Source organism: Eretmochelys imbricata, chromosome 10 (genome assembly GCF_965152235.1).
Source record: "Eretmochelys imbricata isolate rEreImb1 chromosome 10, rEreImb1.hap1, whole genome shotgun sequence".
Classification (NCBI taxonomy): domain Eukaryota; kingdom Metazoa; phylum Chordata; order Testudines; family Cheloniidae; genus Eretmochelys; species Eretmochelys imbricata.
Window position 1 is genome coordinate 77578588 of NC_135581.1, and position 26798 is coordinate 77605385.

Here is a 26798-nt window from a genome sequence, read left to right on the forward strand (position 1 = left end):
GTCTCCTCCAGTGAGTTGAAGGCTTTTGATGTAAATGAAAGCAGCAAGCGCCGTCATTTGGGAAATGCTTGTTGAAGCCATTTCCTGACCATTGGCAGCACGCATGTGTGTGCGGGAGCTGCAGGGATCCAAATGGCAGGGTGTCCCGATCAGCTGCAGCAGCCTCCTCTATTGCACATCTTCCATACGGGAAGAAAAGAGTCTAAAGGGCAGCCTGTTTCCCTGATTCTATGTATTGACATTGCAAGAATTCACACACACGTCAATGAATCCCTCTGCAGACTGACTGCCCCAAACAGGAAATTAACATTGTCTGGGGCACGGTCAGAGTCCTTTCTGCAAAAGTCCTTGTTTTAGTAATGATACTTTGCAATTATGCATCACTTTCACCCCAAAATTGCAACGAGATTTACAAAGCTAGGGAGCAGTTATCCTGATTGTACAGATGGGAAGCCAAGGCAGAGAGAGATGACAAAATTTGCTCTGGGTCACGGAGTGACTCAGCGACACAGCTGGCAACGGAACCCCAGCTGTCCTGACTCTCTGACCTATGCGCTAAACCCTGGAAGCTGCAGCTTCCTTTTCTGTAAACGTCTGATACATAGGTCATAGAAAGGTTATTTGAAGACAGAACTTCGGTCCTTCAGCTTTGCGTGTCTCCATTTTGATGGGCTTAATGGCTCTCAACAGGAGAGTTCAGCTCTGGTTAAGGGGAGTTCTCCTGAATTAACATTGCTTCAGTTCAGCGACGTTTCAATTTAGGTTTCGAAATGCATGTTTCTTGGGCTCGAGGTCACACTGGGTGCATTGTTACAAAGGATAAAACAAACACTGCGATGCCAAATGTAGTATTCCACGCCCTAGGAGATGCCGGCCGTCTGTTTCACTACAGCAACGTCTAATCCCTCACAGCGGTGCTGAATTGGCCAGCAGGCTAAACTACTTTATCATGACAACCCCTTAGCGAGGGTTTATGCCAAAATGGGATATTCCCCACATTTCACTCCCCCCCAAAATTTAAAGTTGCTAAAAGAAAAATGAGGAGAATATGCCAAAGTAAGGCTTGAGAAAGAGGCCTGGCTTGTCCTCAAAGTCCCAAGAGATTTCTCAAGACCAGGTTTAGATAACTTCAATTTAAGGTTCCCCAGGGAGCCTCTTTTCCTCCACATAGACTTAAGGGACCAAACAGCTCGCTTCAGTCTTTCAAGAAAGCTGTGACAAGTACGACTAGTCCCATCCAAAACATCCCTGCCACTTCCCACCTCTTCCCCTTCAGTGGACAGTACCAGAAATGGCACAAACCTTGGATACAGAGCATTTTCACCTAGCATGGAGCAGGTGAAGAGGGGTAGATTTCTGAAGGGTACCAAGAAAGGTCTTTTGCCAGGCGTAGTTGATTGTCATAAGAAATGCTGCAATAGTGCCTCCTCCAGAAACTCAACACGGAAGGAGCTGGTTTTCCATACAGCACCCTCCCAGAAGATGGGGGTTAATCTATCCAAGTATGCTGTAATCCGCAAACCTCGCCTTTGAAGGTTCTGCCTGCAACTCTGCTCTCATTCTCTTACTCCTCGCCCTTGGATCTTGTGCATGACCCACACCTGATTATAAAGTCCTCAGAGCAGGATCTGGGTCTGCCAGTGGGTTTGTACTCCTACAGGATAAATCATAATGTCCTTAACATTTCCAAAGTCTGGGGAGGTGCCTGCGTCCAAACCAAAGGCCAGGATCCGTCACTCCTTCAAACTACTGCTATGTATTAATGGGTCCTGATCAGTGGTAACGTCCCAGAAAAGAGAAACCATCCCTGTAGCCAGTTCAAATCAAGAAGGCCACTCAGTGCAGAGCAGCTGTTCAAAAAGCTCTCAGACATCAGGCTGTATCAGCAACAGGAGAGAGAATAAGGAAATAGAATGACATTGCTTTCTTCTACTTCTCAGATCCTTCAACCACAATCATCATTTTTTTCCAGTGTTGGGCACGTTATTTGGCCTGGTCTGTAGCCCTGGCACTATCTTCCATAGTGCATGGTTCCTCCAGGAGCCAGCAGACCAAAAGACGTGCCATGGTTTGTATTTTACTGTAGTCACATGTCGGGTCAGTGGAGTGGCCCCACGTCCACATACTGACTTTTGATCTACCCGCTCTTGTTCAGAAGGGATTTAAACATCTCCAAGTCAACCCCTGACACTGTATAAACCAAGCTTATGACCGGACCTTAATAGTGAATTGACTTGGGCCATGTCAGCTCCAGGGAGATGCAGCAGAACATTCCAGAAAAGGGTCAAGAGAGGGATTTGTGTTTGGGGAAGGAGTATTTGTAAAAGGAGAATGGAGGCAGAGATGGACAACTGGAAGCTTCTGTTTATTCTCTGTCATAACACGAATGCCAGAGGTCACTCACTGAAATTAAATGGGAACAAATTTAAGACGGATAAAGAGAAATACTTTATGCAACATGGAAATAACCTATCAAACTTACTGAGACAGGATATTAGGAGCTTAGTGAGACTAAAATAAGAGTGAGATCATCACACGAACAGGGTCTGCATTATACTAGCCTGGACAGTATTACAGGCATGAGCAATCCTCATGCTTCAGGGTATGTGTACTAACTGGGGTCAGACAGTAACTTCCCCTCCTGCTTCACTGGTGCACATAATTTGGTGCCCTGGAGCAAACCTGCAGGTCTAAAGCCTAGCACCTCTCTGACACTTCCAAAGCAGAGGGGAGGGAGACGGGAAGCAAAGTGTGCACCTCTCATAGCACAGCAGCCATATTGAGCACCAGGCAAGCAGCACAAGCAGGCTTGGAAACAATGAGTCCTTCCTGTTCCTTACTGGCTAGCAGGGCTGGTTGTCAGATAGAATGCCACAGTAGGAAATAAAGTGAGGGGGGAAGTGAGAGCGTGGGGGCAGTGGACTCTCTTTGTTGTAGCACCGAGGAGATAAATCCCCCTCCCTGCAGCCCCCAGTCCCTGGGAGAATAAATCTAATTAATAATAAAAAATGAGCTCCCTTCAAATACTTTTGATTTATTAAGCCAACATAGCTTCCAGTCCAGGATTTCAAATTAGACCTGAGTCTGGTATGAGCTCTGGGCCATCTGTTCTCTCAGGGATTTCCCTGACACGGGGAAGTGCTAGTTTAGGCTGGTGTTGATCAGTGCCCTGGGGAAAGCCTTTTATTTTATTTTTAATGCCAGACATGTGCCTGGAACGTCTATGCTGAGTAGATTTTATCAAGCCTCCCGAAGAGCTTTCCATGCATTGCTTTGCTGAGCGTGGAGTGGGGTTAGAATCACTCCTATTTATTTCAGAGTAGCAGCCGTGTTAGTCTGTATTCGCAAAAAGAAAAGGAGTACTTGTGGCACCTTAGAGACTAACCAATTTATCTGAGCATGAGCTTTTGTGAGCTACAGCTTACAGCATCTGATGAAGTGAGCTGTAGCTCACGAAAGTTCATGCTCAAATAAATTGGTTAGTCTCTAAGGTGCCACAAGTCCTCCTTTTCTTTTTCCTATTTATTTGTCACCAAGTCCAATGAGCCCAAGTCAAGAACGTGAATGCCTCCATAATTTGCAGATCCGGGAGGGAAAGGGCAAAAGGGGCTCCAAGTCAGGATCTTGCAGCTAACAGCCATTTCTCGTTTCTAGGGATGCCAGATGCTGAGATAGTGTTCTGAAGTCACCTGGGCCTTGCCTACACTAGGAAAAATTGAATCATCCCCAGTGCAGCTCCCTATATGGTAGCCACAGCGTCAGAGGTGGTATAGACAAGGCCTGGACATGGTCACCACTCTCTCAAGACGATTCTCTTGACCTTAACTTTCTTTCCCTTGTTTAACCTTCTACACCCTGCTCCACACTAGTCTTAGCCCCAACACACACACACACACCACACACGAATTTAAAGTTCATATGAAGCAAAAAGGGCGGGGGGGGAAAACAGTGTCTCCAATGCACTCAATTATCCACACCTTTTTAATGCCATACTCAAAAGCCTGTTTGGCCAATTCACCAGGTCCATCAACTGTCTTCCCATCATCATCTGGCCCCCAGCTTGCGCTGTAAATGTCAATGTAATCGGGTCTGATGCCAAGCGACTTTGCTTCAACAACATCTGTTACATCTCCATCTAACATACGAACGCCTAAAAGCACAAAAACATTAGACATTAGGGCTGAATGGCTTTTATGAAAGTGCAAGGATTGCAATCAAAGGCCTTTGTTAGAGGCTGCCGAGAACTGAAAGGCTTGTAATGTCTTGAACAGCTGAAAACAATGTCAGTGTGGGTACGCTAATGAGCTCTGCTGCGTGAAGTTCTTATGCTATTTTGGAAACCTTTCCCCCTCTCACTTTTCTCTCACTGTGTTGCTGATTTGATGGAAAGGAATTAAAAAGATACGTCATTTGGAGCGCTCTGGGTGTTCCGCTGCAAGAGCAGGATTCAGAAAGCAGCGTGGTCCAGAGTGAATCTAAACATTTCCCCAGAGTTCCTCTCTCTCCAAGTAGCAGCACTCACAAAGTCACACTAGTAGAGTCCCACATCTGCTGGAGAGAATATGCCTTTAAAATTCTTTCAGTCATAAAATTTCTCTGTTAACAACTCCCCTCCCCTTATAATTACAGTTAATCAAATCATTCTGACGCCTGGAAGACATTCATTAGCCTGTTTACTGAATACTCACCCAAAAGCCCCGTCTGAGAATGCAGTTAGTTCATGCACTTTTATCGAGCAATAGTTACACCAAGCCCCTAAATGACACAGTGTGCCAGCTTTTGATCAGGGACAAGCTAACGGCTTCCCAAAGAAAAAGTGCTGAAAGCATTTGCTAAAAAGTAAACGAGACAATTTCTAGGGCAGACAAATCGCTCACTGAGCAGTAGGCTCGCATGAGCAACGTGATATGGGTGACTGTATGGGAGACTGTCAGGCTTCACAGTAAACGTAAGTAAAGGGTGGGCATCCTTGGGAACTTCAGAAGCCCCAGGATGAGATTTTCAAAGCCAACTCGGGATTCGGACACACAATTAGAGCTGGGAATTTTTAGATGAAATGTTTCTGGTTGGAAAACACTGATTTGTTGAAACGGAAAATGTTTGCAGAAACAGGAGTTTTAACGAAAGTTTTGTCAGGATGGCTTCTCAGGTCCAGGATGAAATTTCTGGTCAGAGAAAGAGGGAGACGGCAGAATAGGCAGCAGCCCCATAATGGGATATAGAGGGCCCAGGTTCCAGTTCTTGCTCTGCTCTGGGCTATTGGCTGTTCTTGGGTGGGTGGGTGGGTGGAGGACTCTCTCTTTCATGAACAATTTCAAAAGGTCTCCGTTTCGTACCAGTGTGGAATCCAAACAAATTCCTGCTGCCTTGAAACGTTTCATGACCTAGAAGACCTCTTGTCTTCCAGCTAGCCACACACACAGCTGGGAGCTGTCTCGCTAAACTCCTCTGGTGGCTTTGAAAATGTCAACCCATGTTCATATCTCCTGGAAGAGATGGCGAGAATTTTATTTGTAACTGAATAAAGATTCATCAGTCCCTTGAAATCAAGATGAAAAAGTCAGAGAGGGGAGAAAATCCAAACACAATATCCAAAACGCAGTAGGACAAGCAGACCATTTGCAGTCCAACCTCACAGCAGCTCCACCAGCCATCTGCAAAGTGCCAGCAAAGTTGCCCAAGAGATATGGTGAGGGGGCAAAACCTGATCACTGGAAAAGAAGCCTTCTAAAGCTTGACATCAAGATGCTCTAACTGCCATGCTGAAGAGGAGGAAAAGTGGTAGGTGTGATCGCACATTTCACTTCAGCTCAGCCTCTTTATCATCATTTTTCTTGACGTCTTCCTCACACCAATACATAAGGGACCTAGGTTTTGGAACAGTGAATCACTGACTGCAAAGACTAATTCAATTACAGAAGTGACAGAGCTGGGAGGGCTTATTGGGTGAAGCCGCTTTCCCAGCCATGTGAAGCATTCCCATCAATCTCAAGAGAGGATGCTTGTCTGGCTCGTCTCTGCAGCACGAGGCAACTTGATGGCAAATGCCCAATGGGAAGACAGAACAAAAAAGGGGAATGGAGCCAATTTAAGAAGATGTGGCAAAGGTATAACATTGTCACTGAATCATTGATGTTAAAGACTCATAAGACTGTGCTGCATTTCACTGGGAAGCTCCAAACCAGGAAGTGGTAGTAGACGAATTCAGTTTATCGGGAAACCAAAGAGATGCTGTGAAACAAATTCAGCCCTGGTGTAAATACAGCATTGTAGGCACAACCCCAAGAATTCAAAAATCATGAATCAGGCCCCCAAAATCATAAGATTGTTTTTTAAAGCTCATGATTTTTAAGCCAAACAATAGACTTGGGTTTTGTTATTTGCAGTCTGGCTTTAAAGCCTTTAGGTTGCACTCACTTCACATTTTCCATCTCCTCTGTGCAGCCAGCAGGGCTAGAAACTTACTTTTAAAAACCAGGAGCTGAGATTCTTGCAGATTCACTTGATTCCAGCAGCTGGGTATTTACCAAACATTCCAAATGTCAGGAGACTTTCGATCAAATCACGACGCTGCGAGGGGACACACCCATCTCCCCTGGGCTGCAATGGGAACTCTTTCCCCGGTCTGATTGGGGATGTGCTCCTGTAGGGCAGGAACTGAGCTGAGAAGCCTGCTTTCGTGGCGATAGGTGTTTGTAACTAACACCACTGGAGTGTGACAGTTCCCTGCCTGGGGAACACAGCAGTGGATCAGCTTCCTGGATTTAGATAGCAGCAATGGCTCTCAAATTTATTTTTTACCACCAGGCCCCACTTTGATCAATGTGAGTGAGTTCAGACCCTGCCTTCCCATGCGCTAGAGACAATGTTCACATACATCGCCTGTTAATGGAACACTAGGCTAAGGAACTGTATACAGGTTGCCTTTGGCTTGACAAATCCCCATGGCGATGGAAGAGGCTGTGTCTGATCACAGAGGTTATCCAGTGGGGAAAGCCTGACCCAAGGTGAAACTGGAGTGAGCTGTGAACCACGCTATGGGAACAAAAAGAGAAGGAGGACTTGTGGCACCTTAGAGACTAACAAGTTTATTTGAGCATAAGCTTTTGTGAGCTACAGCTCACTTCATGGGAACAGAGGCTCCAAGGAGGCTGGGTGGGACAAGGGTTCCTGGGGAACAGGCTTCAGAGGGGAGTCCCTGTCCCTTCCCCACCTCTCTGCTAATGAGACCCTGGGGCAACTGGTTGTCCTCAACCTGGAAAGCAGAGGAGAGGAGTCTCCTTCCCTCAGTGCCAATGCCACGGCATCCAGCCACAGTCAGGAGTGACTGCAGGGGGGCCGTGCTCAGCTCCTGCGGCCCTGCTGGGTGTGTAGGAGAGACGCCGCAGTCGGAGCTGGAACAGGCCCAGGGAACTCGAAAGCCGGTCTCTCTCTCACCGGCAGAAGTTGGTCCAATAACAGATATTACCTCACCCATCTTGTCTCTTTGGTGATTTTAATGGCTGTTTGCACTGAGGTGAGACATGGATTTTCATAAATTCATAAATTCCAAGGCCAGAAGGATCCCTTGGGATCATGTAGTCTGACCTCATTTTGTGTCAAGACTTAATGTTTTAAACGCCTTACACTAGGTTTTGATAATAAAACACCCCAAGGAGGGACATTATTGAGGCAAGAGAGCCTGGCATGGAGAGTCTTTGGGGTACCTGAGAGGAGGAAAACTGGGGCAGGGCACTCAGAGCCCCCCATGGTAAGAGGGGGCACTCAGAAGGCAGCCACCCTGGTGCACATCAACAGAGTGAACAAAAGCAGCTCAGAGCCGTCCGTTTCCTTGATGCTCAGTTAGTCTAGTTTTGTAACTCTGTTAAGTGGTCTCATGTCTGAAAGGTAGCATTGGATCATTTTAGTGCCTACTGGAGCCAGCCAACCAGACGCCTGTTTATAAAAATGCACTTCCCTTTCCACATTTATTTTTCTTAAACCAAACAAATGCAGACAGCTTTAATTACCATTGCAGCCGTGCTCTGGACTACAGGCAATTCAAATATATTTTTTCTAATGCCGTCTGCTGCCAGCAGGGAACAATCTTCAAAATACAAAGCAAAGGCGCAAAGACATTTACCAAAGCTTCCTTTGTTTGTAAAGTGAACTAACAAAACTGAAGAGAACACTAACAAGTAACCCCTGGGCAGGGCTATGTTTTATAACAGCATTTTAAATTTCCTAAATAGCATGGGCAAGTGACAAGGAACTGGTTTTTGGCATGTGCCACACAGGCACTTATTATTCAGACAGAACATGTTTTTTTCAGTTAGCTGGTCACTATCACAGCTTAATCTATCCTGGATTGAGAGATGTGAGGGGAAATAGTGTTTTCACATCACTGTTACTTTATCTTGCACATTATTCATTTTTAAGAGAAAACCTTTTGTAGCATCATAATTCAAAGCACTCAGCCCGTCACGTGGTGGGAGGAAAAGCTAGCTTTCAATCTCCAGGTCTGACCCTGCAAGGAGCCAAGCGCTATCAACTCCAGTGAAGTCAGCTGGAGTTGGGGTTGCCTGGCACCTTGCAGAATTGGGACCAACCTCAGCTCGTGAATGGATGACCCTGCTTCAGAGCGACATGTCCAGCACTACATGTAAGAGGAGAAGAGCTGGAGTAAGCAGCAGCTTTGGGACAATATAAGCCATTCGCTGGACTACGTGCATTAGGTGTAAGGCAGGTCAGGCAGAGATGCTCCTCACATCCACATCACGTCTACCTCGCCTTTTGGTTCAGATCTTGTAATTTAATATCTGACAAGTCCTGTAAGGGGTGAAGGTGAAGCTACATCCCAGGCCTGACGGGGACTCTCCGCCCATCTGGACTGTCTATGAACCAATGAAGGATTTGCCTTTAGTGAGTCTGCAGCAAAAAGATGGGCATGTGTATGAGGACTGGGACTAAGGAGATCTGAACTGAACTTCCTGTCTCAGATCCTATGTGACCTGGGACAAGTCACAATCTCTCTGTGCTTCAGTCCCCCCATCTGAAATGGGGCTAATACTTGCATGCCTCAGACAGGTGTTGAGACATTTGCAAGGCACAATGGCAATGGTACTGTCCATACCTACATACATGGCCTTAAAAATAAGATGTATAAATTCTCCCTTTACTTTGTTCCCAGTTGTGCACTTGTATAGAGTGAAAATATCCCCTCAGTCTCATCACATAGCAGATCCAACATAGCTAGCAGAGCTAGCAATCAAACCCAGATTTATATAATACTGCAGCAGGATCTATAGGTTATAGAGTTTGGAAGAAGGAAACCAAAGTTAAATAAAAGATGGGTGGGAGGGGGAAATAAATCAGCTATTTCCCACAGAATAAGCAATAAAAGTTTCAGAATGCAGGCTGTAAAGAAGAGAAGGAAAAAAGAAGGTATGCCAGGATCACTGTTTGTTTATTGAGCAGTAATGTATTTTGCCTACAGCAAATGGCAATGCAAGAGCATTGAAGAACATCAAGTAAAATTAGATTGTAGCTTTTTGAGTGTGACAAATAGGCCTCCCCAACAAGTTTTGCTCATTAATCGCGAGTTTCTTTTAGTAATCCATCTAGAATCACTTTTGCTAAAGCGACAGCATGTTCTGTTCCACAATCAGTAACTCTATAGGGTTCGGTTTCAAAAAATTGACCCAAACCTACAACCTCAAGCGGTCTGTCAGTTTTATTGTCTTGGTCGACAAAGCATTCCTGGTCTCCCCAACACGCACACACATGGAGGCGTTCATTAAAGAAGTCAAATTCAAAAGGGAGCAATGCATTTTTTATAAAGCTGGCAAGTAATTCCTGCCTCCGGGGTTATTAAGGAGTGTGCGCTTGAAATATATCAGGTGTATTTTAGGGCCTGATCCTGCAGGAGGCACAGTACTTTAACTCCAGCTGCAGTCGCTGGAAGTGAAAGGCCCTGCTTCCACCAGGCCATCAGCATCCTCATTTTGCTACAGCCTTGATTTATACCGATGGCATTAGCTTCTTTCAGTGCTGCCTGCTTCACAAAACAGGGAATTGTCACAAGGGCCTTTGACCAGTACAGAGTGCCAGGGGATGTGATGTGCCACACTTGCATGGAGAGCGAACATTTCAAAACAGGGTCTGCGTTCGTTCCCCTGCATTGGGATCACAGAGAAATCAGATGTGCCATGCACACGGACGCACGTGCGTGAATACACCCATGCAGAGAACGAGGCGGACTCTCTAAAGTGAAAAAGAGAGAGATACCCCCGTTCTGGGGGGTGCCTAGTGGTTGATTTATTAGAAGCACTCACTCATGGAATCATGGAAACGGGACTTATCTCTCACCAGCGAAAGCCAAACACCCACCAGAGACAAACCAATCCTCTACAAACTCCAGTGGCATGGGAGCCACTCCAGAGCAGGGCCAAGTGGGTACAATAAGGCCTCTAGTTATTTAAACGAAAGTCTCCAGGATTCCCTAGCTTAGGTCTCAAATAGTGGAAATGAGGTATGGAATTTGTGTACGGCTTCTGGAGTGGAGGGTAAGCTGGTGGCAGGATACGGCAGGGAAATACGGTATCTGTTAACAAGGTTTCTTCTTCAACAATTATTTTTTCTTCTGCTAGGTTGATGTCACAGGAGGAAATGAAAAATCCCAGCCTGGGGTTTAGCCCAGGCCCAGAAGCTTGGGGCAATCTCCTCGCTGTCTCCCAACCAGCACTCCAGCGGCGTTTTCCATGAGCACCTGGGCTAGTGGTGGAAGAAGCTAAGTGATCTTCACACCGCAGAGAGAAGCACATGAGTAGAACTGTCCGGCTATCTCCCGCAGCGAGTGCAATCACAGCTGTATTGCTCCCATGCTGCAGCTTCTTTCCCCCAGCCAAACACAGAGGCCAGGGCTACAGCAGAAACTTTTGCTAGTAATGTTGTCACATTTCTATACTGGCAAAAGCCCTAGTGTCAACTCAGTTATACTGGCATAAACGTGCTGCTGCTGGTGTAGCTTATTTGGCTCGGGGAACTGGTCTAAGCACTGGATAAGCTGTGTCTGCACTAGGGGTTTGCGGTTATAGCTGTAGCAGGATAACTACACTAGAAAACCTTTTCGAGTGTAGACCTGGCCTTAGTCACCGGTATTTACACTTCCTCCCTTGTCAAGTTCCATAACCATGTTGGTATCAATGCATCCTGGGAAAGCATTGACTGCTATCCCGGGAAAGCATTGACTGCTATCCCATACTGCCTCAGCTCTTGCTGCTGGCACAGTGGCTTGTGGGCATTTTTCAAGATTCGCCTTCCCCATACAGCCACCAAGAATTTCTTACACAGATGCCAGGGTCCCTCTGCTCTCCTGAGGCATTGTGGGGAATCTTCCCCCGATGGACTCCTGCTGAGCTGTTGTGACCTCTGCCTCAGAGGGTTTTATGTCAGACACCTCAGAGAGCTAACAGGGAAGAGATGCTGGCAGGAGACAGGACAGTCCAAGGGGGAGCCTTGAAGGAGGTGGATGTATCAGAAGAGGCTTAATTCCTTTCTCCATATCTAAGCTGAAGCAGAGGAGAGAGACTGGGTCAGGACCACGTCTACCTACAGGTGCCCAGGTCTAAAGCCTTCCTCCCATTAATACAAGTACTAAGCTGACTCCTCTAATGCTCAGAGGGTAACAGAGCAAGGGCCACATCTGCCCTCTGCAAGGTGTCAAATAAGGCTCCTAAAATGAGGCTGATGGAGAGGCTTATGTCCCCCTCCTTGAACTCTGACTCTGCAGGTTCTATCTGGGTCAATGAGGGGACAGATCAGGCTGGGGGGAGTGGGACGGGGCAGGACCTTTCGGCAACTGATTTACAAATGATTTTTCCTGTAGATTTGGTCTGCAGCTGCACACAAGGTAGCCTGTAATACATGACAATTCCAGCCTTCATTCTACCCCATTTGCAAAGTCAGCCCCACAGATTCACTGACACTACATGTCATTGACCCTGTAACTACACAACTCCAAGCTGATTAGATTAGTGTTTGGGGTAAGTTAATCCTTTAAAATGCTCTAAATCTGAATGGTTCATAGATATGCTAATGCAAATGAACTTCGTGATTCTCATTAGCATCATGAATCCAATTTACTGATAATGATTTGTTTACTTCATTACTGTTTGTTATTTGTATTACAGCAGTGCCAGGGTCAGAGGGCGGGAGGCCCATTGTGCCGGGGTTTGTACAAACATGTAGTTTAAAAATAAGACATTTTCAGTTATTTATTTAATATATTTCGTTAAATGGAAACAGGTTCCTGGGGGGAGGGGAGGACAGGAACATCTCAATGTATGTAATTAACTAGCGACATTTGCTGTTGCTCTGCAGTTGGCTCGGAGTAGGAAAATGTGTTGAAGAGACACAGGTAGCTGGATCAGACTGTTCAAACACTGGGCCAGCAATTTTACCCACAGTGCAAATAGGCAAGCTAGCCTGACCGCTAGGGCACCTGGAGATCCTATATCCAACATGCTGAGTGTTCAGGAGAGTAGAACACGGAGTATCAAAAACCTGACGCGCTCTCTCTGCATCAGAAGCACCCGTTTCCAGCCCAGGTTGCGTGGGCAAAGAATGAGAGAGCAACTCTAATCAACACAGGGCAGTTGCGGAGCTGGGCTCCTACTGCAAACCATGCTAACAGCTCAAATCTCCATCTGCCGGAAAGGGCGGCCCCCCTCCTGTGTGGGTTCTTGGTCTCCAAGGGTGGGACAGAAAGGGCCTGAACTCTGGGTGCTTGGACCCACCTGCAGCAAGAGATGCATCTCTCAAAGTGACCAGCCTCCAATATTACCAACCTCCGCATCGACAGCATCAGCAGCAATCGTTTCATCCCTGTGCTCCCCCACCCCCCGTTTCTAAAGAACAATGTGCTTGTCTCCGCATACCAGCAGGGGGAGGGGGGCAAAGAAGGGATGCAGAAGAGAAGAGCCGTTTCCTGTAAGGGAGATTTGAGAAGGATGGTGTTGGAAAGGGAACATGTGTGGTTGACACAAGGTGAACCGGACCTCTGTCTAGCTCCGGAAAGTGCATGGTCTCCTGCTGACTTAGGGTTCTCTGTAATCAAGGAACCACAGATGTCCCACCACCACTTCGGCCCCATTGCACATTGGGCCAAAGGTAACTGCCTATGCGGCCTCTGTCTAAAGAGATAGGGGAGGCGGGCACACGAGGGAAAGAGAAAGAACCCAGAATGAGGGTGTAGAGAATAGGAAAGAAAGGAGGACAATGGAGGTAAACAGGAAGCAAAAGGGGTAGGAAAGTCAGGGATGGGGAAAGAAACCCAGCAGGAATAAAGACAGGTTTCAGAGTAGCAGCTGTGTTAGCTTATGCTGAAATAAATTCGTTAGTCTCTAAGGTGCCACAAGTCCTCCTTTACTTCTAACAGGAATAAAGGAGCGGTTCCCCTCTTCTACTCACACCCTGCCCTACGTTTCCTTTGGCAGCATCCCGAAAATCCTCTCACAGCCAGTGCAGACCCATTCCCATGTTCCCAGCATCCTTCTCAGAGGCAGCATTCCCGCTCAGTCACTGAGGAAGCACTGCCGCCCGCTAGCAGCGTTGCCAACTCCTGAACAGCTGGAAGACAGTGCAATGCTGGCAAGGCACTCCCCTGCCAATCTGCATCCAGGCCTCTCCCCGGCGTGCAATTCCAGCAGCTGAGTGGAGGGCAGCGAAGTGGGATCGCACAGCTGTGAGAAAACCACATGCAATTCCCTGCTCCACAAGTTGCACTGACATCATGGAAAGTGGCAAGCGGCTTGCACACAGCAGCTGCTGAGAACAGTATTTTATAGCAGCCTTGCCAGTAAAATCTATTGCTACCAAGGCAAATTACGAAGAGCCCAGAGACTGAACCATGCAGCGAGACAGACTTTGCCATTCCAAGTCCTGGATTTCCAGGATTTAGATGCAAGAAGAAGTGAAAACATTGCCAGGAATTTTCAGACAGACAGTCAAGGGTCTGACCTGATTGAATACATTCCCAAAAGCCTATGCAAGCTTTGTTTGTTCCATTTAAGACCGGTTCCGTAAAAGACGCAATCCTATATAAATCACCTATTGGCTCAATTTTATATTTAAATATGGAAAAAAATCCAGGAGGATCATACAGGGAAAAAGCATGCAGCTGCTCCTGCAAACTCCAAAACTGGTCCTTTACCAAACGAAGACCTAACCCTGTTCCTTTGACTTCCCCTGTCAGTTCCAGTTGGAAGGCAAACATCCAAGCAGCCATGGTTCCCAGATTAGCCCTTCTAAATGATTACAAGTGGAGTGTTAATCTCTGATGTGAATATTGAGCTGAACTGGGGTGTTGCAGCTTCCCTAATTGAAGCTGGTGCAGCTGACTACCAATGAGAAGGGGCCACCGGTACAGTTGGCTGTAGGACGACAATTCTGTTTGGCAGCAAAGTCTGAAGTTTCGAAATTTGTTTTTGTTCCATGCTGGAACAAATCCAAAACCTTTGGAAAGTTTCTGGGGACAGGAGTCATATCCTAGTGCCCAGTTTTGGATTGGGGTGTGTGCTCCCATTCATCCTGCAGACTAGGGCACCGCCTGGAATGTAGCCGACCCAGGTTCAAATCCTTGCTCTGCGTGATCCAGACCAGAGCTTTTTGTCCCAGATCACTCAAGATGAGGTAGGGCGGGCATTTGAACTGGGACTTTCACATGCCAGGCCAATGCCCTAATTGCCAGGCTACAGAGTGTGAGAAAATCTCTTGCTCAAAAAAACAAAAAACAAAGAACCCCTTCCCAATGAAACCGACACATCTTGGGGAAGGCGTTCCAACCAGCTGTAGCCACCTGTGGATTTGTACTAACTGAGGATCTACAGGATGCAGAGGGCACATTGTCAGCAATGTCCTCAAGAGCTGAAATCAGCAGGTTCCCAACCTCTTCTCAAAAATATGGCTTCGCTATCTGGGGGGGGGGCGGGGGGGCACCTCAGGGTCATTCTCAATCAAGGACAATAATGATTCAAGACTTTAGCAGATCCAAACCAGGTCACTGCTCCAGAGTTTCGCTGTCCCCCGTCAATCTCAGTTCAAGAAATCACAGCCCACCAGTCCAGGCGGGCAGAACTATAGGTCCAGGAAATAAAAGTGTATAAGTAGCAAACCACACACAGTGAGAGAGCCATAGCATAGTGTCAGCCTTACCTCCTATTCTTGCATTGTACGCGATGCCCACGATACAATTAGAGTTGTTTGCTTTAGCTGCAACTTGTCCAGCACAGCGGGTGCCATGTCTGAAAAGAGAATTGAAATTCAGGATACATTTCCATGTAAATAATTGACAGCAGAGTCAAACACAGACTTGGACCAAGCGTGTGTATGTATTGTATGTGACACTCAGCACCATGACGCCATAGCTAGCAGTCACATTGCTGCTTAAGCTATTTGCAATGTTGTATCCCATCATTTCTCCCTCTCGGATTCTACAGTGATGTCACAATGCTCCATCTGCGACATCCCGATCCCTCGGGTGAGCTCATAAACATGGGCTTAAGACTTCCGCAGCAGACAAAACTGACTTGAGCGCGAGGAAGCTTTTTTTTCAAAAACACAATAACGGCCAGGGGAATAGAGGAAATTAGTGGCCAAGTAAATTGCTTTTTTGTATTAATGTTTCCTTTTCAAATGTGCCGCCATGTGGAAGTCCCACTTTAATTTAGGTTCAAAAAGTGTGATATCGTTTTGACATCTAATCCGCTAAATTGGAAAAGTGCTTAGAGGCTTGGCATCATTAAGGGAATTCACAGACGGTGACCCTTAAAAATAGTTTTTGGTTAGTCCTTTTAGACTAGAGGACACATTTCCAGTCAGCTCTTCAAGGATTCTGCCACACGACTCCTGTTAGCAGCAGCAGAAGTCACACAAACATTAAAGCCCTGAACATCATGTTGAACATTCACCCCCCTCTCTGTTCACAAATTGGCCTTTAGAAGATTCCCCTGTATGAGGCCTATTGTGCGCAGGGTGGAGAATAGACTCATTCATCTTAAATGGTAGAGCTGTTCATTTTCTAAAGACATTTTGGGACACAGGGCATGAAGAGTCTATTGGCGTTGCATTTGTTTGATTGATAGAAAGTTACTTCACAACTGATTGTTACCACATGAAGAGAGCTACGCTGTATGATCCCAGATATGTATACACCACTATTAGGAGGCCAGAAGTAAATTAAAATAAGGGGTTGGGGTGGGGAGGTGGAGTTGAGCTGACAGACCATGGACAATTGCTGTAAAAGTGTGTGATTTTATATAAATCAGTGCTGTCACCCTGTCTCAAAAAGGATATTGCAGAACTGGAAGAGATTTAGAAAGGGGACAAATAAGAGAGGGACTTGATAAAAATATATAAAATAATGAATGGTCTAGAGAAGGTAAGCTTCTGTTCTCCTGATCTCAAAATGCAAGAACAAGGCGGCAGTCAATAAAAAGGTGGCAAATTCAAAACCGATAAAATGAAATACTTTTTCACACAACTCACAATTAGACTGTGGAACTCATTGCCACAGGAAGTTGCTGAGGCCAAGATTCTGACAGGATTCAGAAAGAGTTTGGACATTTACATGGCTATCAAGAATTTTCAGACTCATCCTAATTAACAATAAGAATTTTGGAGGGGATATTAAATCTCATGCTTTAGGGTTTAAGCAAATCTTTATTAGAGATCCGTGTGAAGACAGATGATCCAATATTTCCCTATTAGAGAGTTCTAACACCCTCCTCAGAAACAGGACGCTGGACCAGATGGCCCAGGGGCCTGATCCAGTCTGGCACATCCCATGTTCTTAAGAAGTGGGCAAGGAAGCACAGTGTGTTGTTATCTGAAGATGGTGGGTGACATTAAACTGATGCCTACATGTCATATGTCTTCCCCCCCCAGAAGAGGGAACTGCTCCAGTTCACCTGTGCCTCATTCACAGCCCTGGTGGGGCCTGATAGGAGACAGGTGTTTCCTTATAAAGAGACAGAGAGGAACAAGAAACAGAGAGAGGAAGCTCAGGAAACTGCAGAGAGTGAGAAAGGCTCCTGCAAGGAAGGCCCTGACACCAGGGGAGTTTGGACGCCGGAGCCAGAAGGCTGAGCTCCAGCCAGGTAAAGCCAGGGAGTGGTGGCTGAATCAGAGGAGGGTCTGAGACTCCTTGGGAAGGAGGAGATGGGTTGGGCCCAGTTTAAAACTGAGGTAAACTACCAGGGGAGAGACACCATTGAGTTCTGTTTGTGACAGACTTTGTTGCCAGCCAGAGTGGAAGGTTACCTGGTGAAGGGCAAATCAAAGGGACCAGGGAGAAGAACAGCACAAGCCCCAGAAGGAGGGCGGTGGGGTTCCCTTCATCAGGAAGGAAAGGTTTGGGCCTAGGGGGCTACTGGAGACCATGTGCAAGATGAAATAAGCTGGACCCCACTCAAGTAATTCTACTTTTAAATATTCACAGCTTACTAAAATGACTTACAAAGCGTCACGGTTGTGTAACATTCATCATGTACGTGCCGGATGGTAGTGCACATACTGGTTTAATGGGCAAAGCACAGGACTGGGAGCCAGGAGCTTGAAGCTGGCATATCATGGAATACCAGGGTTGGAAGGGACCTCAGGAGGTCACCTAGTCCAACCCCCTGCTCAAAGCAGGACCAATCCCCAATTTTTGTCCCAGATCCCAAATGGCCCCCTCAAGGATTGAACTCACAACCCTGGGTTTAGCAGGCCAAAGCTCAAACCACTAGCTATCCCCCCCCGCATAGTTCTAATCCCTCCCCTCCTGAGTTCCAATCCTAGCTCCGACAAGTACCTTTGCAGGAGTCACGCTCTCTTGCCTCACTTTCCCCATCTATGAAATCCCAATACTACTAATGCTTCCTGTACTATTAACCCACCCTTCTGGGAGGAAGCAACTGTAAAAATTAGGTGTTTAAATGTCTGGGAAGTTCTTGGAAAGTACCACACAATTTAAGGGCTAGGAGCATGATAAGGAATGCAACATACTTATTCTCGTTGCTGGCATCGTAGCGTGGGCTTGGATCACAGTCATTGTCATTGACATCATAGCTCGCCTGAGGATCCTAAAAACATTTCACTTTCGTTAGTGAGCGTGACTAGCCAGAGCACAGACCAGACCTAAAGTCCACTTATTGAAACACTGAATTAACACAGCAAGTGTAACAGGAAGAGATCACCCAAGCACACCCCAGCAAGGCATGGCTCCCCTTGGAATTTACACTTAGTAAGTGATCATAACATTAATTTGGGAAGACTTTGCTTCTCCCCTCCAAAGCAGCAATGTAAATGGAGCTGCACTCATTGCTGGGATCGGATAGACAGACACCTTATCATTCAGCGGTAGTTCACGCATAACCGGGATGCCAGGCTCATTTATTGCTGAGTGCCCTTTCCCTAAGGTTATAATCTTGGTCTCACCACTGACAAGAAAGTGGTTCAATATTTTCTGCTTTTCCAATTACGCCTTTCAGGGAGGCTATAAAGTGTTCACTCTACAAATGAAATGAAATGCTTAAATGAAAAACCTGTGAGATGCAACATTAGCACTAATAGAGCACTCCAGGGGCTGGGGCTGGGGAGATGGCCTATGCAATAACCTGGCACTTCTAAATTTAATTCTCAAGTATTTGCTTAAGACTAACAAAGGCTACTGGCATTCATTATTCAATCCAGCATACTCCTCAGGCTGGTAACCAGAGCTTGCAAGCCCGAAGGAGAAAAAGCTTAAAAGGGTTCACTGAAATTTACAAGGAACTTCTTTTTCCTTAGTGTGTAATTGCTTGCGAGCCAATGGAACATGCCTGTGTGTTTGCTGGGTGTGGGCCCTTCTTTATATTAACTTATTTAGAAGTGTTTAGAAAGCACCTGTCCAGGCTCTTTTACAGCTATTAGAAACAAATGACAAGCTTTGCACTGTGAGCTAAAACCTGCAGTCCATCATTTCTCACTCATGGGAGTTTGCCTGATATGGAATGAGGGAAAATAGAGTAAGGACCCAGGATCTGACACTAAAAATCATTAACTCTTAGGGCACACCTAAAACGAAGACATTTAAACCTATTAAAGCAGCGAAAAGAAGAGAATCCTGGGCACAGAAGACTCAGATTGTCAGAAATGGTCCCTGTCAGTATCTTGCAGCCCTGTAGGAATGCTGCACCGTGTGCTGTTTTATGTATTAGAACATTGTCAACTGTTGCAGGAGAAACATCAGCCAGTGAACTCTTGGCTTGACAGGTAAAAAGTGTTTCAGTTCCTGTTTATAACCGAGAGAGGCATTCCACTCCCACACCCACATCATCCAAATACTGAGCTGGCAGTGAGTCAGCAGGGACTGGCATGTCAGAGTCTTCAGCGTAAAATGAGGCTCAGGTGAGAACCAGGAGAATTGTACTAAGTTTATTGCCTCCATCCAGTATGTGTCATGATCAGGCTAGAGAGGTAGGTGATACAGTCCATGTTGCCAAACTGGAATGTGATTTGGGTGTTTGGCAATCAGGATCTTTCAGGTAAAAAGTCAGCCTCAATCAGGTACTAAACTTCCCAGGACCAGGAAACAGATTAGCTATGGAAAGTCTTATGTCTTGCTTGAGAAGGGGAGGGATAGCTCAGTGGTTTGAGCATTGGCCTGCTAAACCCATGGTTGTGAGTTCAATTCTTGAGGGGGCCATTTAGGGATCTTGGGCAAAAACTGGGGATTGGTCCTGCTTATGGCAGGCGGTTGGACTAGATGACCTCCTGAGATCCCTTCCAACCCTGATATTCTATTATCTATTTTCAAACTCTGGCTGAGCAAAGCCATTTACATTATCTTTGTCTTTGGCCACAGGATGCCTGATTTTACTCTACAGGAGACTGACGGTGGTGGGATATTTGTAAACCTTCATCTCCTAGACAGCTGGCTAATCCCCAACGGGAATGGAGTTTCCAAACATGTTTGTTTCAAATCTGAAGTTTTGATTTTTTTCAAATCTTTGTGTATTCTGTTGATGGCTGGTCTTTAAAAATAAAAGCATAATTTAAGTTCTTCAGAAACAAATTCACTGGGGGAAAAAAGTCTCTGCTCCCGTTTTCCTTGAAGAACTATCCCATTTCCCCATCATATTTTCCATTTGACATGCCAGTCCAAAAGGTTACAGAGAAGTGGCAAACTTTTTTTTTTTTTTTTACTTACATAGTTTTGTATGAGATCGGGATGGCTTGTCTCTATGCCATCATCAAGAATGGTCACCACCACATTTTTGCCAGTATATCCTCTCTGCCAGGCTGCTGGAATATTCATTTCTGACCTGCAGTGATTGTTTTTATCTCCACAGTGCTGAGGGCAGAAATAGCAAAGGGCAGATTATAAAACTGATCCAACCCAATGTGCTAATGAGTTCAAAGCATCACCCAATTCTGCTGAAGAATGATACTGTGCAAACAAATCAACTAATCTGAAAATACATTTACATTCCACAGTTTACCAAGCTATTTGCAAGGTTTTTTTTTAAATTTACATATTAGATCAAGAAATCCCCAAACAAGTTAATGAGGGGAACTGAAATCTTAATATTCTTTGGTTCTTCCACTTTAGGGATGGATCTTCAACTTTATATTCATACAAAGTAACATTTCTATCAAGCGACTTTATTTTAAATGACTTTCCCTGCCAAACACAAATCAATGAACCAAAATAAAATGATGTTACTGCATACAGGTAGTTTCAGACCTTTTATGCTTAGAATTGTGTACCTGTGATAAAATGATCATGATGAAAGACAGCTAATTACAACAAACAAGAATACTCAGCTCTTCTATAGCACTTTCCATCAGCAGATCTCAAAGCACTTTACAAAGGAAGTCAGTATATCATCCTCCTCCTCCCAAGGTTACAGATGGGGAAACTGAGGCACAGGGAGGGGAAATAACTTGCCGACTGTCACCCAGCAGGTCAGTGGCAGAGCCAGAAAGAGAACCCAGGTCACCCGAGTCCCAGTCCAATGCTCAATCACTAGGCCACACTGCCTCTAAAATGGCATTTTTCTGCATCCTGGGAAATATTAATACAGCTACAAAGCACTTTCACTGACACAAACACAGAAGTCAATGGGCTACACTACCAACGAGGTTAAGTGAAGGGTAATGAAACTTTCCATTTTTTAAAAAAGTAATTTTGCTGTAAAATAACTCTACCATAGAAAAGTACCTGGCTAGCAAAAAGAAGACTACTGAAGATACTCACCATATACCACATTTTAGACCACATTGGGTCATTGAAGTGAATCAAAGGAGGGTCACTTCGAACATGTCTCTTAACTCGTCGTTTCACTTCCTGTTGCTGTAGCCACTTCACCTACAGAGATTTTAAATTACTGAATATGCAAATAAAGATATAACAAAAACATTGGCCACTCAAATATTGCATATATAGTATCAATGAAAAATCCCAAGCAAACAAAACAACTTTTTAAACTGAGAAGCCTTTAACATTATATTCCTGACTCATTTCTAACCAGTCAGTGGATGGTTTTCCTCACCATGGAAAATCTAGAGCAAATTTAGATTTTGCATAGGGCTATGATCTATTCATGCAAGAAAACAAACTAAATCTGAAATGGAAGAAGTCAAATCTACCTCATCTTCTTTGTAGACTGCTTTATCACATTTGTAAGTTTTAAAGTACTATGGATGGAATGTGTAACGAGATAGCCTAATTAGATGTTCTGGATACAAGCAGGGCCCGTCCTGCAAGCCATTACTGATGTGGATGAGAGTTTGCAGGACTGGACCCACAATGGACGAATACTTGCGTGTGTCAACAGAATATATACAATGCCAAAGCACAGCTAACAAACAAAACAACAGTGGCAGTGCAGACTCCCACAAATACCATCAGAGCCGTGCACTTCCTGGCTTTCCCACTTCAAGTGCCCAGATTCTTTTGAAGGCAAAGCCTTATGAAACCAAACGATTTGTCATTCGCTAGCAGAACCCTTTGCCCAGGCTCTCAGAAAATGGGTTTGTGGTTTCATTTTTTAATTTGGAGGGGAAATATTAGCAGCAGGTCACAGGCTGAGCTTGTGACTTTGCGGGGTTCAGGTCCCTGCTCGGACCTTGCCTGGTTTGTTTTCCTCTCGAGAGCAGGTGATTGGGAACAGACCTGAAATCTGAGGAGGCAGGACTCTGTGCTGGAGGCTCTATTGTAACGGAGGAAGGACTGGTGCGGACAGTGGCTTTCTTCTGGGGAAATCAGGGTCTGCCTCTGCTTGGGGGAACCCAAGGGGAAGGGTTAAGACTTTGGGAATAGAATGCCTTGGTGAGAAGGGGCCCAGAAAGAACTCCTGCCTGCAAAAGAAGCTTGAGAATTTCCCATACAAGGGCTGAACCATCGCTTCAGTATTAACAAAGGAGAACCCAGGACGGACGGGTTTGTGTTGGTTTTTAGTGGGATGCATGTGTGACATTATCTAGCAAGGGGAAGGGCAGTGTGAAGGCCCCAGCACTCAGAGATAAGCTGCACCAGCATGCAGGCATATGCCCCTGAGAGACTGGTAGGACAGTGCGCTGCTCCGTGGGTCAGACGTAAAGGTTGGGTCCCTAAAACAGTATTACCTATGGGCTGAGTCAGCAAAGGATTGAAGCGTGAGCTTAAGCCCTATTGTAGTCAAAACACTTGGTTAAGTGCTTAGTTGAAGGATGACTAGTAAATTCTTCATTAGGAAAGTACTTAGATGATTTGCTGAAGAGGGGCTTATTTTTCTTTCTTGCTGGTGATATTTCATCTGTTCTGCAGAACTGGTTGTGACACTGGCAGATCAGGTGCCAGCTCATGTCAAAGCCCCAGGCCAATTCACTTGTGCATTATATAGATCAAGATGATTGTTAAATGTGTAAGAGAGTATTAGGTGTTTAAACGTCACAAAAACTAATGGGATGTTACTTGCATTGTTTTCACTTATCTACATCCCATTATAAAGTAGAAGCAAACATTTACATTGTGATACCCCTGTAACCAACTAACCCATCAAAGGAGAAAGAAGTCTTGTAGAATGCAAATGAAGAACCCTAACAGAAAAGAGCTAATTTCAAAGCAAGTGATCTTTGCATCTTTGACCTCCAATCGTCAACACAAACGGTATTTCTCACTCTCCATCATCAGAGGAAAAGCCCATTTAGGTAGTAACACTGTTGGCTTGTTTTCTGTGAGAAGAAGCTATAAGTATGGATTCAAGGAAAGATCCTTCGTCTCTGAACTGTTCGGATTCTTACAGGGAAGTGCACCAGATGCAAGGCAGAGATCCTCCGAGACAATCATAGTACCCTGAAAAGACTTTTGGGAAACTGGCAGTTTAGTACATCACTGCCACCCTTTGGAATCACAAACTGTGATTCACCTGTGCATGTATTTTACTTGCTTTAACCTCTCATTTCCTTTTCTTAGCTAATAAACCCTTAGTTAGTAGAACTGGCTACCAGCATGGTCTTTGGTGTAAGATCTAGGGTACCAGTTGATCTGGGGTAAGTGACTGGTCTCTTGGGACTGGAAGCAACCTAAATATGACGCGAGTTTTGGTGTAAGTAACCATTTTATCACAAAGTCCCGTTTGTCTGGGTGGCAAGATAGACTGGAGAGTCAAAGGAGACTGACTCCATAGCAAGACTGGTACAGTGATCTAGGAGTCCACACTTCTTACTGGCTTGGTGAAATCTAATTAATTATAGAACACACCACTAGCTTGAGGTGTCTGCCCTCTTTTCTGACAGTCTGCCCTGATGTAGGCACTCCTGGTCCTGAGCCACTCCAGACAGTGTGACACTGGCAAAGAAATAAGTATATATATAAAAAACACCCCACAAAAAGTTCAAATAGATTTCAAGCCACTTTGGGAGAGATACGGGCTACTCTCAGGTCAACAGCAAAACTCTCATTGACTTCAGTGGGACTGGAATTTCATACTCTGTTCTTTAAAATGGATTTGAGGAAACCTGGGAGCTGTTCCTATAACTAACTAGAATAATCTTCAGGCTTCTTGCCCTCAGGTTCATTTACGAGTTGCAGGACTGGAATATATGGTCCCAAAGACTTAATGCTGTCCAACATTTGTCAATTTTAAACAAGGTTCAGGGTTTGGTATACAGAGATCTCAGCCTGCATTGTACCATGGCAAACACACCATTAAGAATCCCTTTAACCTTTGAATAAAGATACAGAAAAAGAAGGAAAAACAGTTCAAGTATTTGAAATGTCAAGTATTAAGTAAGGCTTTCATACGAACAACAGCCCTTGTTCCCTTTAACTCAAGAGAGACATTAGAAGGGATGGTGGGGGGGAACTTGTTTGACCATCTTTTAGGTGGTATCAAAAATAGTAATACGTGTCGTATTGGGGGAAAAACAGAAGAAGTTAGCTGAGATGGGCAGGAGCTGTTAAAGTCTGTTCCCATTTCTTAAAAAAGACACACGAGAGAGGAGTGAAAAGAACAGCAAAGATAGAAAATGCAGCTTCTGACGCTGGTGTGGACCTTCACTTGCCACCTCACTGCTGGAAAAATAGGCCCAGAACACAATCTTATTAACCACTCTAAGACCTGGCAAACTTGTACCAGCATCGGGCTGTGTAGGGCACTGCTTTTAGTTGTGCTTTTGGTCACAGGCTCACAAAGTGTTACAAAATATCTAGTCTTGGCCAGCTAACCCAGACTTTTATCCGACAGAAGACAAAGGAGGACAGAAATGAGAAGAAATAAAATGGGGGAAGGAGGACACTTGGGGATGAGGGTAGATGGCAGAGTCTCACATCCCACATGGTGGTTGGGAATTAGTCAGACGGCGGAGGTAGTGATGTCATCTAGGTTCCTCTCTTTGGCCCAATCTGGTCTGAACATCTTTTGGGATCTCTAGTGGCATTATGGTGGATTCTGGAGTCCTAGGAGATACTGGAGGTAGCAGCCATATTGGTAGAGCTCACTCCTTCCCCTCCTTTCAGTCAGCAATCGTTGCCCTCTTCCATTCATGTCCTCCAATTTTCCTCAAAAAGTCTTTTAAGGACCCCAAAAGGGATTGATGGGTGGACTAGCCCATCCCCTCATTATTTTGTCCACCAGTTAGGCCTTATTTCCAACACACTAATTTTGGTTCACTGATTTCCCACACTTTTCTTGTTTACCAGACATGATCTGAACGCAATCCTTGAGTTATATCAGTCAGCCTTTTTGTTTGTACAGATTCAGTCTCCCTTTTGCACCTTTTCCCATCAGCCTTTGTTGGTCTAGGCTATTGTGGCATTTTATGAACTTTCACTCACTTTTCACAGTGGAGCTCACAGTTGTGATAACTGGGCCTACAGATTTACCCTAACAGTCCTAAAACAGCAGGGACATTGATTCTGCTGCTCTTCTTTCATCTGCTAGCATTAAAATCATGTTGGCTTCATCTAAGCGCACCACATGCTCTCATAACACTTATTTAGTACTTCTTAAAATGCAGCTTTATCCAACATCCACATTCAGACCATTCACATTAATAATCAAGCCACTGAATTCCCTCATCAAGATCTCTATCAACAGACCCTTAGTGTTGAAGGGGAGTGTTTTTGCATGCTCATATGAGCATGTGTTTCCATGTAAACCATGCGCACTGGCCCCAAAGCCACACATATATATCCTGAAAAATAAGTCCCACAAGCTTGCCTCACTAGAGTCTTTGCTGATGAATTAAAAAGGGAGGGTTTGTTTGCACGCCGTTATGGTTTTAAGCCACATTTTCTCCAGACTCCATGCCCTGATGGAAGTCACCTTTCATCTTCCATAAACTGCAATTAATAAGCTAAACATGAAGGAGGTCATTGGTTGAGCAGGCTCAAAAGTGCTAGAATATTTTTTCCCTGAGCACTCTGCCATCTACCTAAAGTGATCAGCTCTCTGCTTCCAAGCTGAAAAGGCATTTTTTATCCTTACAAAGACGACTTCTCAGCAGAAGATCTAAGTTAATGTTCCAGGTCTACTACTGTGACATTTGTTGGGGTTTTGGTGGTGTGTGACATTCCGCAAGATCACATGTAAAGCCATTTTAGAAAGGGCAAGGTTTGTCAAATGCCACGTTTAACATGCAAGGAACTTCTTAGCTACCATATAAGGTGACTGTTTTAAATACGTGTCATGCATTCCCTCTTTATTTCTTCTTTTCATCCTTCTCCTGCTCTCTCATGCAAACACAGTGGTGTATACTTGCCCCCCAGAATAATCTTTTTCTTTTGTTCATAGAGAAAAATGAAACTTACACCCATTGAAATCAAACTGAATGCTTTGAAATACACACTTTATTTCTTGCTTCAACACAAGTAAATGTACCAGTATTTTGACATGTGGTGGGAGTTAGATGACTACAGCGGATAGAAGTTTTTAGTTCAAAATATTTTCTGATGAAAGACAGCTTTTCATCAAAATGGAAATTTGTGTGGGAATCTCTCTGATGACTTTTTAAGGTTTTCATTGAAAAACCAAAACCCTAAAAATGATATTAATTATTTTTCAGCTGAAAACTGAGAAGTTTTGGCTAGTTGGGCAAAATAATTCAGTTAAATCAAAAAATTTTGCCTGACCAGCTAAAATTTTTATAACTTTGCTTGCCAAAAAGCAAACTTTTTTTGGTAAATTTCCAGTTGTCCAGAACAATAATATCTGGGGTTTTGGTTTGATTTGTTTTTAAACAAAATTACAAAACATTTTATAAAAAAAATGAAAACAATTCTCATTTTCATTGAAATTTTTTCACGGGGGAAA

General features: G+C 44.9%; 1 protein-coding gene across 2 annotated transcripts in view; it reads right to left on the reverse strand.

Moving 5' to 3' along the window:
• Positions 1–26798, reverse strand: part of PCSK6 (proprotein convertase subtilisin/kexin type 6) — a 118586-nt gene that overhangs the window by 58609 nt on the left and 33179 nt on the right. For both annotated transcript variants that reach the window (XM_077827977.1, XM_077827976.1), the window contains exons 3-7: positions 21260–21370; positions 20210–20353; positions 18025–18101; positions 15193–15281; positions 3978–4150 (exon numbers count right to left, since the gene is read on the reverse strand). In XM_077827977.1, the coding sequence (XP_077684103.1) occupies positions 3978–4150; positions 15193–15281; positions 18025–18101; positions 20210–20353; positions 21260–21370 (594 nt within the window). The remainder of the gene's footprint in view (positions 1–3977; positions 4151–15192; positions 15282–18024; positions 18102–20209; positions 20354–21259; positions 21371–26798) is intronic.